The sequence below is a fragment of the Erpetoichthys calabaricus genome, chromosome 11 (assembly GCF_900747795.2).
Source record: "Erpetoichthys calabaricus chromosome 11, fErpCal1.3, whole genome shotgun sequence".
Taxonomy (NCBI): Eukaryota; Metazoa; Chordata; class Cladistia; order Polypteriformes; family Polypteridae; genus Erpetoichthys; species Erpetoichthys calabaricus.
The window spans coordinates 123773157-123783664 of NC_041404.2; the positions used below are offsets into that span (position 1 = coordinate 123773157).

The 10508-nt window shown below is 50.2% G+C and overlaps 1 protein-coding gene across 1 annotated transcript in view; it reads left to right on the forward strand.

Annotated features, from left to right (window-relative positions):
* LOC114660851 (rho GTPase-activating protein 17-like) overlaps positions 1–10398 on the forward strand; it is a 32156-nt gene extending 21758 nt beyond the window's left edge. Inside the window, 17 exon segments of the mRNA XM_028813810.2 lie at positions 40–116; positions 191–308; positions 380–448; positions 552–633; positions 907–1034; positions 1305–1416; positions 1537–1618; positions 1712–1792; positions 4664–4777; positions 4929–5020; positions 6295–6451; positions 7313–7519; positions 7660–7796; positions 7884–8293; positions 8295–8361; positions 9129–9178; positions 9634–10398. Of these exon segments, the coding sequence (XP_028669643.2) occupies positions 40–116; positions 191–308; positions 380–448; positions 552–633; positions 907–1034; positions 1305–1416; positions 1537–1618; positions 1712–1792; positions 4664–4777; positions 4929–5020; positions 6295–6451; positions 7313–7519; positions 7660–7796; positions 7884–8293; positions 8295–8361; positions 9129–9136 (1941 nt within the window). The 3' untranslated portion in view covers positions 9137–9178; positions 9634–10398.
* Positions 10399–10508: the final 110 nt, after the last annotated feature.

Here is a 10508-nt window from a genome sequence, read left to right on the forward strand (position 1 = left end):
CAGAAATGAACAGTTTTTTTGTGTGTTTTTCATTTTAAGGTGGAAATTCCAAACATTCAAAAGCAAAGGAAGCAGCTGGCCAAACTGGTTCTGGACTGGGACTCTGCTCGTACAAGGTAGGCTGAGGTTGGCTTCTTTGGGGTGGGATGCTGTTACCCAGGGAGTGCCCTCATTCTCTCATGTGTTGCAGGTGGAACCAGGCTGCCAGGTCGATCATTTCTGGTGCCAACTATCTAGCCCAGACGGCCAAAGTAGACTCCCTTAAGGAGGAGGTGGATGAAGCCTCCAACAAAGTGGAGCTCTGCAAGGTGGGTCTCCTGGTGCCCCTGTGCCCCTTAGGAGCTGGTCCTCTGTAAACTAACACATCTGTCTTCTGCAGGACCAGCTGGCTGCTGACATGTACAACGTTTGCTCCAAGGAGGGTGACTACGTCTGTCATTTTGTCATGGTGAGTATAATGCCCTTCTTGCTGCATGGGTGCAGCTGAGCAGGGTGCCCATTCTTGCTCATCCACCAACCTCTCTTGTGTTTCTCTGTTTATTCCATGTCAGTTTCTAGAAGCTCAAGCAGACTACCACAGAAAGTCGCTGGCCGAGTTGGAAAACCTCCTACCAGTGGTGAGAGCCCAACAAGGTAGGCGCCAGCTGTCCATGCTGTTTGTGCCATCCTCCTTGTCTGATTCTGCTGCTCTTCTCCTCCTCGCTGTGGTACCTATAATAGTGCCCCTCTTCCACACCCCCTGATGTTACACGCCTTCGGGGTCTCTGACAAGCAGAGTTGGTTGGCAGCAGTCTTGGCCATCGACCTTCTTGTGAGGACTGATGGGGTGGGGCCGTCTTTGGTCTGAATGTGCAGTTTTGGGGGGCTTGTGTTTGCTGCTAACTCATGTTGTTCTGGATTTGCCAGAGTCCTGGGCAGAGCGGCCAGCGTTTGGGACAGCCCTGGAAGACCACCTAAAACGCAGCAACCGGGAGATCGCGCTGCCCATCGAAGCCTGCGTTATGATGCTGTTGGAGACGGGCATGAAGGAGGAGGTAGCGATCACCAAAGCAACTACTGTCTCATGTTAATGCATTCTGTATTTGACTTGTCTCTTGATTGGCATAAGTGACAGTCAATGTCCTTTAGGCTACCCATCAAAATGCCATAGCTGTTTGCCCAGAATGGCAGGCAGGAGCAGAAGATGGTGCTAGGATGCCAACACTTGGGCCAGGGTGTAGCTGGATATAGCGTCTCGCTCTGTTCCCAGTGTGCCAACTAGTATGCCCCAACTGCCTTTTGAACTTGTCTTTGCTTTCTGCCAGGGTTTGTTCCGCATAGCCGCTGGTGCCTCCAAGCTGAAAAAGCTGAAGGCCGCACTTGACTGTTCCACGTCTCAGCTGGAGGAGTTCTACTCAGACCCTCATGCAGTAGCAGGTATGTATCTCACCTGGGGAAAGAGGGCACACTGGTGTCTTCTTCACCCACTGTGCCAAGCTTGTGTCCAAAATCTGAAGTGTTGTCCAACTGTGATGTGTGTCACACATGTCCCTTCAGGCGCCCTCAAGTCCTACATCAGAGAGCTTCCAGAGCCCCTGATGACATTCCAGCTATATGATGAGTGGATCCAAGCGTCCAGGTAGGTGGCACAGCTCAGGCCGCCGCTGCTAAATCATTGTGCCATTGTGGGAAGATGGGCACCCACTGAGCTCCGGTGTCTTTTTTCTTGTAGTATCACTGACCACGACAAGAAGATGCAGGCCTTGTGGGTCACCTGTGACCAGCTACCAAAGGCCAATAAGGCAAATTTCAGGTGAGCCCCCCACCCCCCAACCCTCCATGCCTTCTTGTAGTCTGAGAGTTGGTGTCTCACTGGCAGTGACCCCACTGGACAGGGTTACTCCTCTCACCTGTGCAGTGGCCCATCCAGAAGGGCACTTGTGCAAGTCAAGAAGTTTAGTGCTGTGAGAAAGTATTTGCCCCCTTCTTTTATATTTTTGTGTATCTATCGCAATGAATGGCTTCAGATTTTTGTAGACAACATGCAATATTAGATAAAGGGAGCCAGCGTAAACTTATAACACATTTCAAAATTACTACTTCATATATTTAAGTAAAGACGTTATGCAGCAACTGTGTTGCTTGTGTGAAGAGATAAGTTCCCCCCTAGTTGCTCACTTAAACCAATCGACCACTGTTAATTAGCAGAGTCATCTAACTGAGCATGGCCAGCCATGTTGAATCTGAACCTCACAGTTTACTGGCCCTTATGAGAGTGAGGCAGTCGCCACAAGGTCTCTGGAGTTCCAGAAGTGACGAAGAAACAAGTTGTTGAAACTTAAACAAGGAGGAAATGTTACAATTTTAAGGCTTTGGGACTCTACCACATCACATTAAGAGCCATTACAGTAATCCCTCCTCCATTGCGGCGGTTGCGTTCCAGAACCCCCCGCGAAAGGTGAAAATCCGCGAAGTAGGAACCATATGTTCATATGGTTCTTTTTATATATTTTAAGCCCTTATAAACTCTCCCACACTATTACAAACATTTCCCGCACAATTATACAGCATAAACCCTTTGTATTCTCTTAGATATTAGGTAAGATTCGTTGAAATCATGTATGTAAACACAGTTTATATACAGTAAAACCTAAATATTATTTTAAAGATATCGAGCGTCTCCGATATCACATATGTTACAGCCATTACGACAGACAGGCCACCAGCAATAAATACGTACAATGCAAGAAAAATTGTATACAGTAAAATGTGTGTACAGTGACACTAAACTATGTACATGTAATAAGTACTGTACGTAGATAATTAATTATGGTTACTCACCAACAATGACATGACGACTGTCCGATAACGATGCGTTTAATTTTACTGCACAACAAAGGAGAGTGTTACAGTTCTTCTAAAGGAGCCTCTTCAGGCGACTGTGTAGCACCGCCGTTGTTCTTCTTCCAGCAGTCTTCAATCCAAATCCCTAAAGCAGATTCCATCCAGACTACTGCCTTATCACATCCACTTGCAACTCGTTTTGCGCCCTGGTTAAAGGACACTGCGGCTGTAGATCTTATATGCTTTTCCTCCTTTTTAAATAAAAAGAATCGTGGACTCATTGATGCTGTAATGGTGTCCTGCAGCGGTGTATCCAAAACTTTTACCTTTTCTGCAATCATTTGCATCTTCTGTTGGCGCTTGGACACGGCCCCTGAAGCAGTAGCAGGAGCACATTAATGCTGAATGAGTGAGATGAGACTTCCTGGTTAATGCAGCACTCCGTCGCTGAGCCAATCAGCACACAGGAACTTTAACTGTGTGCTCTGATTAGGTAGCTTCTCAGTCATCCGCCATTAGCGTCCCTTGTATGAAATCAACTGGGCAGACCAACTGAGGAAGCATGTACCAGAAGTAAAAAGACCCATTGTCCGCAGAAACCCGCGAAGCAGCAAAAAATCTGCGTTATATATTTAGATATCCTTACATATAAAATCCGCGATAGAGTGAAGCCGCGAAAGTCGAAGCGCGATATAGCGAGGGATTACTGTATCTCTTCAATGTGGAGCTGGTGAATCTTCTTAGGAAAGACCAGCCTGTCCAAATTACCCCAAGGGCACAGCAACAGCTCATTGAAGAAGTGATAAGAGGATCCTAGAAGAACATCCCAAGACTTGGAGGCTTCTCTTGCCTCGGCTAAGGTCCATGATAAGAAGGACTGAGTAAGAATGGGATTCATGGGAGAGAAGAAAGGAGGAAACGTCTGCTGTGCCAAGAGGTCCATCAGTGCTCAACGCACAATTCAAATAAAACACCTGGATGATACTTTGGATTAAGGTTCTGTGGTCGGATGAGTCCATATTAGAACTCTCTGGATGACACCAGTCCCGCTATATCTGGCATTTGACATTAAGAACATCGCACCTACAGTCTAATATGGAGGGGGCAGGGTGATAGTATGGGGGTGCTGTGCGACCTCAGGACCTGGGAGACTTGGCCATTGTTGAAGGAATTGTGAATTGGGCACTTGACCACAATTTTTTATGAGAATGTTCGGTCATCTGTCAGTGAGCTGAAGCTGAAACATCATGCAGCAAGACTATGACCAAAAATAAAAAGCCAAGTCCATAACTGGATAGCTCGGGAGAAACAGAAGTAAAGTTTAGGCCTGACCAAGTCAAAGTCCTGACTGGAGCACCGACAGTGACAGGACCTGACTAGAGCTTTTCACGTATGCACACCTACCAGTGTGTGTGAATACGAGTACATAAGAAGCCTGAAATAGTCATTTTGGGTGGTCTGCTTGTTGAGCGCACAATGCATTTTATTTCCCTCCTATGCCAAGTCCATGATAGATTTTGACCTGTCCAACCCAGGGGCTTGGCTCTACTGACCACTGCTGTCCAGTTTCTCCTGTCCACAAGCCCCAGAAGCACACAGATACAGTAGGATGCTTCTGGTAAGTTGAAGGTCTGACACCAAGCTTTCCCCCCCTGACAGTACATTGGCATTTTTCAGAACATCAGCTGTCCTTGGTCAGCATTGTGTGGGTGGGCTGGCAGGGTGGTCGAGTTTATCTGTGCAGCCTGATGAGACAAAGCTCCTACTTGAGATCTGTCTCCATACTTGGAACACCGTGGCCTCTATGATTGTGGTCATGTCTGTATTTCTTTCTTTCAAGGTACCTGATTAAATTTCTGTCCAAACTGGCCAAAGAAAGTGACGTCAACAAGATGACTCCAAGCAACATCTCCATTGTTCTGGGACCAAACCTTCTGTGGGCCAAAAATGAAGGGTAAGTTGGCCAGGGCTTGGCATGGAGGCTAGTGGCTTACCGTGGTGATCAGGGTGACATGTATCATGTCATGGCAAGGACATCGCCCGTTATCTCAGTGAGCATTGCTTCTGGCTGTCTCACTGCTTCCCCTCTTCTCTGTCTCTCTCAGGACTCTCGCTGAACTTGCAGCCTCCACATCAGTACACGTGGTGTCCATTATCGAGTGCTTTGTGCAACACTCAGACTGGTTCTTCCCTGAAGGTGAGTCTTGTCTTGGTGCCCCCTGGTATGTCAAGACTCCATTGTCACAATAATGAGGTGACAATGAATGCGAGTACTCGGCCTCAGGTCAGCTTTGTGGTACAGGCAGTGATGTGTACCCTTCAATCTTGGTCACTCATCCTCCATATGAGACCAGCAGTGATGGGACTCGAACCCAGGGCCTTCAGGGTACAAAGCAGACTTCTCTTGTCTCTGTACAGAGGAGGAGTGAGGGCCTGGGTTCAAGGCCAGCCTTATCTGTGTTAGGACAGCAAACACAGAGGGGTTTCTTGCTGGTGACATTTGTGGGCTAGGCGCTTGGATGAGGGGGGCTGACGCTGTGTAATACGACATATATGAGTGTGGAAGCCAGAAGCTGCTTATTCACTTGAGCCAAAGGACATCTCCATTGTGTTGATGGCTCTGGGTTCGCAGCCAGCATCTCCATGTAGGACCATGTAATGGAGAGGGGTGGGACACGGGAGGGTACAGGAGGCTTTTGGTAGTCCTTTCAGATGAGGTGGGGTTTTGAGGAGGTGGGTAATAAAGACGAGGGCGGAGCTTTAATAATTCTTTCAGGTGGGTGACAGGAGGTGTGACTTCAGAAATGCAGGAAAGGCACATACAGTAACTGGGGGAGGCAGAGCTTCAGCCCTCTTCAGGAGGGGGTTCAGATGGGGGTGGAGCTTTATGAGCCCTCCTCCACAGTCAAGGGGAGGGGCTTCAGCACTGGGGCAGGCTAAAGTGTCTGGTAACTGTCCAGACTGGGGTGGGTGGAGAGTTTCAGGACTGCATTCAAACAGATGGTACAGATGGGAGTGGCGTTTCATGAAGGGGGATGATGCAGATGGGGTGGGGGGGGGGTCTTTCAGTACCATTTCTTTTTTTGAGTCTGGTTGTTGAGACGGAGGGTGGGGGTTGTGTTAAAGCTCTGGATTCAGGCAGGTCAGTACAGGCAGGGAGGCTTCATTGCTGTTTCTCCTTTCCGTTGTGCATGGGTGGGATGGGGCTGCCATACTTGACAAGCAGGTTCTACAAATGAGGTGGGCTTTCAGCACTTTACTGCTACTTTAAAGTATGTGGTACAGATTAAGTGTGGGTTTTCAGACTGGTGGCAACATGTTATGGAATTCCACTACTCTGTTGAGGTAGGTGACACCACTTATGGTATAGGTGGGCTGGCTGCGGGGTTAGTATACCCTGGGGGTAAACTAGACCTGCAGTTTGCACTCTTGCTGATTCTTCCCCATGACTTAATTTGTTTTCCTCCACAGACATTGACTTCAACATCTCTGGAGTTTTTGCCCCTGCTGTACCAACTGTGCCTTCCAACCATACCAACCATGTGTCTCCACCAACAAATGAGGTGGAACCCAACCCAGCAGAGAAGAAGAGGCCTGTCAGTATGGCAATTTCTGAGGGCAAGGAAAGGTGAGCTGCGACATCATCTCCAGTCCTTGGCACCACCACTGGTCCGTGTCTGGGCATTAAGATTGAGAATTTGGGTACCACACTGGGTGAAGTGATTTTAATCCTCTTGGGGTGCTACTATTGCCCAAGGCAAGCAGCACTTTGCTATTGGGTGATCGGCAGCGTAAGTGGCCCCTGCCCCTTGTGTCCCATCATGCCCTGCTCCAATTTTATTGAAGAAAGAATTCCATTCTTTGCCTTGTTGGCTGTTTGATGACTCCGAGAGCCAAGTACACTCGCCAGTGTGCCCTCTGCACCCTTTAGTGGAGAAATGGACCCAGTTGTCTGTTCTTATCTCCTGTGTACCAATGCTTTCCAGGTTGCATGCCCTGCCTCTTCATGGGCAAGTGAACCTAGTTGCATGCTCTGCCCTGTGGTGGTCATGCACACAATGCTTCTTGCTTCTTGGTTCTGGTGTGTTTTGTGTTTGTTTAACCCATTGGTGGGCATATCTACCAAGCCACATATTTAGGGAATGTCTTTGGAATCCTGTTTGCCAGGCTGCTTGCTTGGCACCCTAAAGGAAATAAGCATATATGTTATAGCTGTGCCTTTTGGTGGTGTATGTGCCAGTCTGTTTAGGTCTATAATGTGAGCCTATGTACTGATCTTTGGTACACGCTGTGTTACTTGTTTGGATGTTGTTGGCACTTGTGCCAGGAGGTCTGTGTAGCCTTTTGGTGATCATGTGTGCTGGGCTTCTTGTTAGGCCTTCGGTTGGCACATGAATCGAAATGCTTACACTGTCTGCCTTTGTGTCTTCACAGTCTGCTTTGTCTTTCTCCCTTTTTCTCTCTCGGCCTCTCTTCTCTCTCTGTGTAGCCTGGGTACCAAAGGAGCTGACCTCATGCCACGCAGAAGTGGGACCCTTACTAGAAAACACGTGTCTCCTGCCTTCCAGCCCCCATTGCCCCCAGTTGAGGCTGAGCCACAACAGAATCCGAATCTGGCTCGGCCCGTGGGCACAGGTCTGGAGAGCAGCCCAGCGGGCTCGGATTCTGCCACAGAGCAGGCTCCCGAAGAGCCCTGGTAGGTGTAACGGGGTCACCCAGTGACCTTCCACTCCTCAGTGACCCCATCAGTTCCTTTCCCTGACACTGTGTGTCCAGTGGCTTGTACTGATCTTTCTTGGTCAAGTGGTGACACTGCCTTGTGCCCTCTGCTTACAGTTCTGTGAAGCCAAAGGAAACTGCTGGGACTCTCCCACTTGTGCGAAACAGCGTAAGTGGGCTACCCACAGGAAACCAGCTGACCACAGGGCCTTCACCCAGCAACCTTGGGCCGAGTCCACACATGATGCGGAGAGGTGAGTACCACTGTCCAGCCCCAGAGAGAGCTGCCACTCTTCATTGAAAACATCACTAATGCCTGTGTCTCTTGTTTCCTCCTGCAGCCACCAAGAAGCCAGCACCAGCCCCTCCGAAATATGCCCAGCTGGGCCCCCAGGTGCCACCACCCACTGCAAACCACAAGCCGCCCTCCAGCCATGGAGCTGGCCATTCACCCCCCAACTTGCCTCCCACTCAGCCACGCAGACACTCGAGTAACCAACCCCCAATCCAGGCTCCCAGCCACCCACCCCCGCAGCCTCCAGGGCAGACTCCAGGAGGGGCCGCCGGTGAGATGGGAACAGATCCCTCACCCCCCCAGACTCCCACCCCTCCCGGCACCCCACCACTGGCCAATCCCGCTGGCACAATCTCATTCCCCCCAGGCTTTGGAGGTGATAGTCCTTCCCCATCTGGTGCCCAAGCTAGAATGCGTCCTGTGCCCAAACCCAGGAACCGGCCTAGTGTGCCACCACCCCCCCCAGCCTCCGTTCCCTGGCAGTGATAACTCCAGCGCCGGCACTGGATCCAGGCTTGTCACTGGTAAGTGTTTCTTTCCTTCAGACCATTGTTAGCAAAGTATTAGGGGGTCTTCACCTCAGTTTCAAAGTGTTAGGTAGGCAAAGCCCCTATGGTGCCCTGTCCTGTCACACTTAACTTCTAAGGACTCTGCAGTGCCATGTTTGAGATGAGTGGAGTGTGTGGCACCCTCTCTGATTTATCTGTCTGCCTGGCACCTTTCCTGGGTTGCTGGTGCCTCTTGTGGCATCTTGCAGATCCGCTGCGTGTTTCTGAACTAACTGCTTGTCGTGGTGCTTCCGCAGGTCAGGAATCTGCCCACCTGTAAGGTTTGTAATGCCACCACCGCCGGTTTTGTGCCTATCGTGTGCAGACTGCCAGTTGCTTTGCTGTCCTGCTGTCTGCCATATATATATATATATATATATTTTTTTTTTTTTTTTTTCCTTTTTGTACCCGTCCAGCTCCTGTGCCACGTTCACCAGAGACCTTTCCCTGAAGCCTTTTTGATTTGAGGTCCCTCACTTTTGCATGCCAGGCAGGCAGAGTGTATGTGGGATTTAGATTTTAGTAATCTGCATGTTTGTTAATTTGTAGACTAAGATGGTCTGGCATGTGGGCATTGGCTTCACCCACTGTAGTCTTGCTGCTGGGGTTTGCTTCCCACTTTTACCTCTCCTGGTATATAGTGCCTTTTCCAGAAGCTTGACTAGCTGTACTCGTAGGAAAGCCTGACCTTCCAGGCAGCTGGCAGGGTCTCCTAATCATGAAATTTCTGTCAAACAATGCAGATGTGTGACTGGCGGGCAGCGCATGTGGCAGCGGAGATTGGGCGGCACTGGTAAGGTTCGAAGCGTGGCATGTCCTACCCTAACCCGGCTGCTTGCCTGCTGCTACTAATGGGTGTGCGTGGGGCCCTCACTTTGCTACTACTTTCATAACACGTGTGTTTGGGGACAACACTCTGGGAATTTAGGAGGAGTGAAACGGTGGCCAGTCTCGTTCATTTTCTTTCCCTCTTTTACCCCTAACACAGTTGGTTGATGATGGAGATAAACAACTGGACTGGCACATCCTTCAGGAGGCATGGGACTGAAGCACCCATTAGGCAGTGGTTGGGGGTGGGTTGGCACAGGTGCCCAGTGTGAACACTGCTTGGGGGTAAATGATAAGCGAGCGATTAGGGTTTTCAGACGGCTGGTCAGTAAGCATAGAATGTGGCCGGCTAGCGGGGGACCCCTTGGATTGTGGGTGGAGGCAGTCGCTAACGTCCATCTTGTGCGTTTCTCCTGGCAGATCTCCATGGCACTGTTCCAGCTCCACCTGTGGCCTTCCTCACCTCCCTGGATGCCGAGCGCGACACGGAGAGCACTGTACTGTGAAGACCCCACCCACCCCGCTGTATACATTTTGACTGCATGGCCACCCGGGAAGCCCTCTTGGACCAAAGTTCAGCTGTTCTGGGGCTGCCTGGGTGCGACGGTTCCAGCCAAAGACTGCTCTTCCAGAATTCTGTTCTGCCATCTGTGGTCGGCTCGTAAAGTGCCTTTTGTTTTCTCCTCCCTCTCGCAGGAACCCCCATGTGCAACCCACCCTGTTGGGTGATCCTCCCTCATGCCCATGAGAGGTGGTCTTGTCCACTAGCCTCATGGGCTCCACTACATGTGTGTGGGATTCATCTAGGGCGGGCGGAACAGCTGGGGGCTGGACTCCCTCAGCCAATGACTGACTTGTGTCACCCTCCCTGTGTGAGATGGGGTACACACCCTGAACTCCCCCCTCTCCCTGCCCGCCTTTTCTCTTCCGCACTAAGTGCCTGTGGTGTTCAGCGTGAGGGGATGGCGGAAGTGAAGAGGTGTGCACTACTTACTGTTGGGCTGGGTGGGGTGTGCACATGAACTGGGTGGGTAGCCATGTGCATTGCTCTGTGTGCCCCAGGGGGGTTTTCCCTGTGCTTTATGTATGCTCAGCTGGCTTTGGACCCTAGAGCCGGTTACAGGTGGTGACATGTTTTCATTTCTCTTTCTTAATAAAAAAACAAAAACTGTTCCGAAGACAAAAGCAGGCTCCTCGTGTCATTGCCGTTTTGTGTAAGTCATTCCAGCGTGGTGAACGTGTCGCTGGCTCCTGGAATAAAGCGTCCACAAGGAGGCGTATGGCATACTCCATCA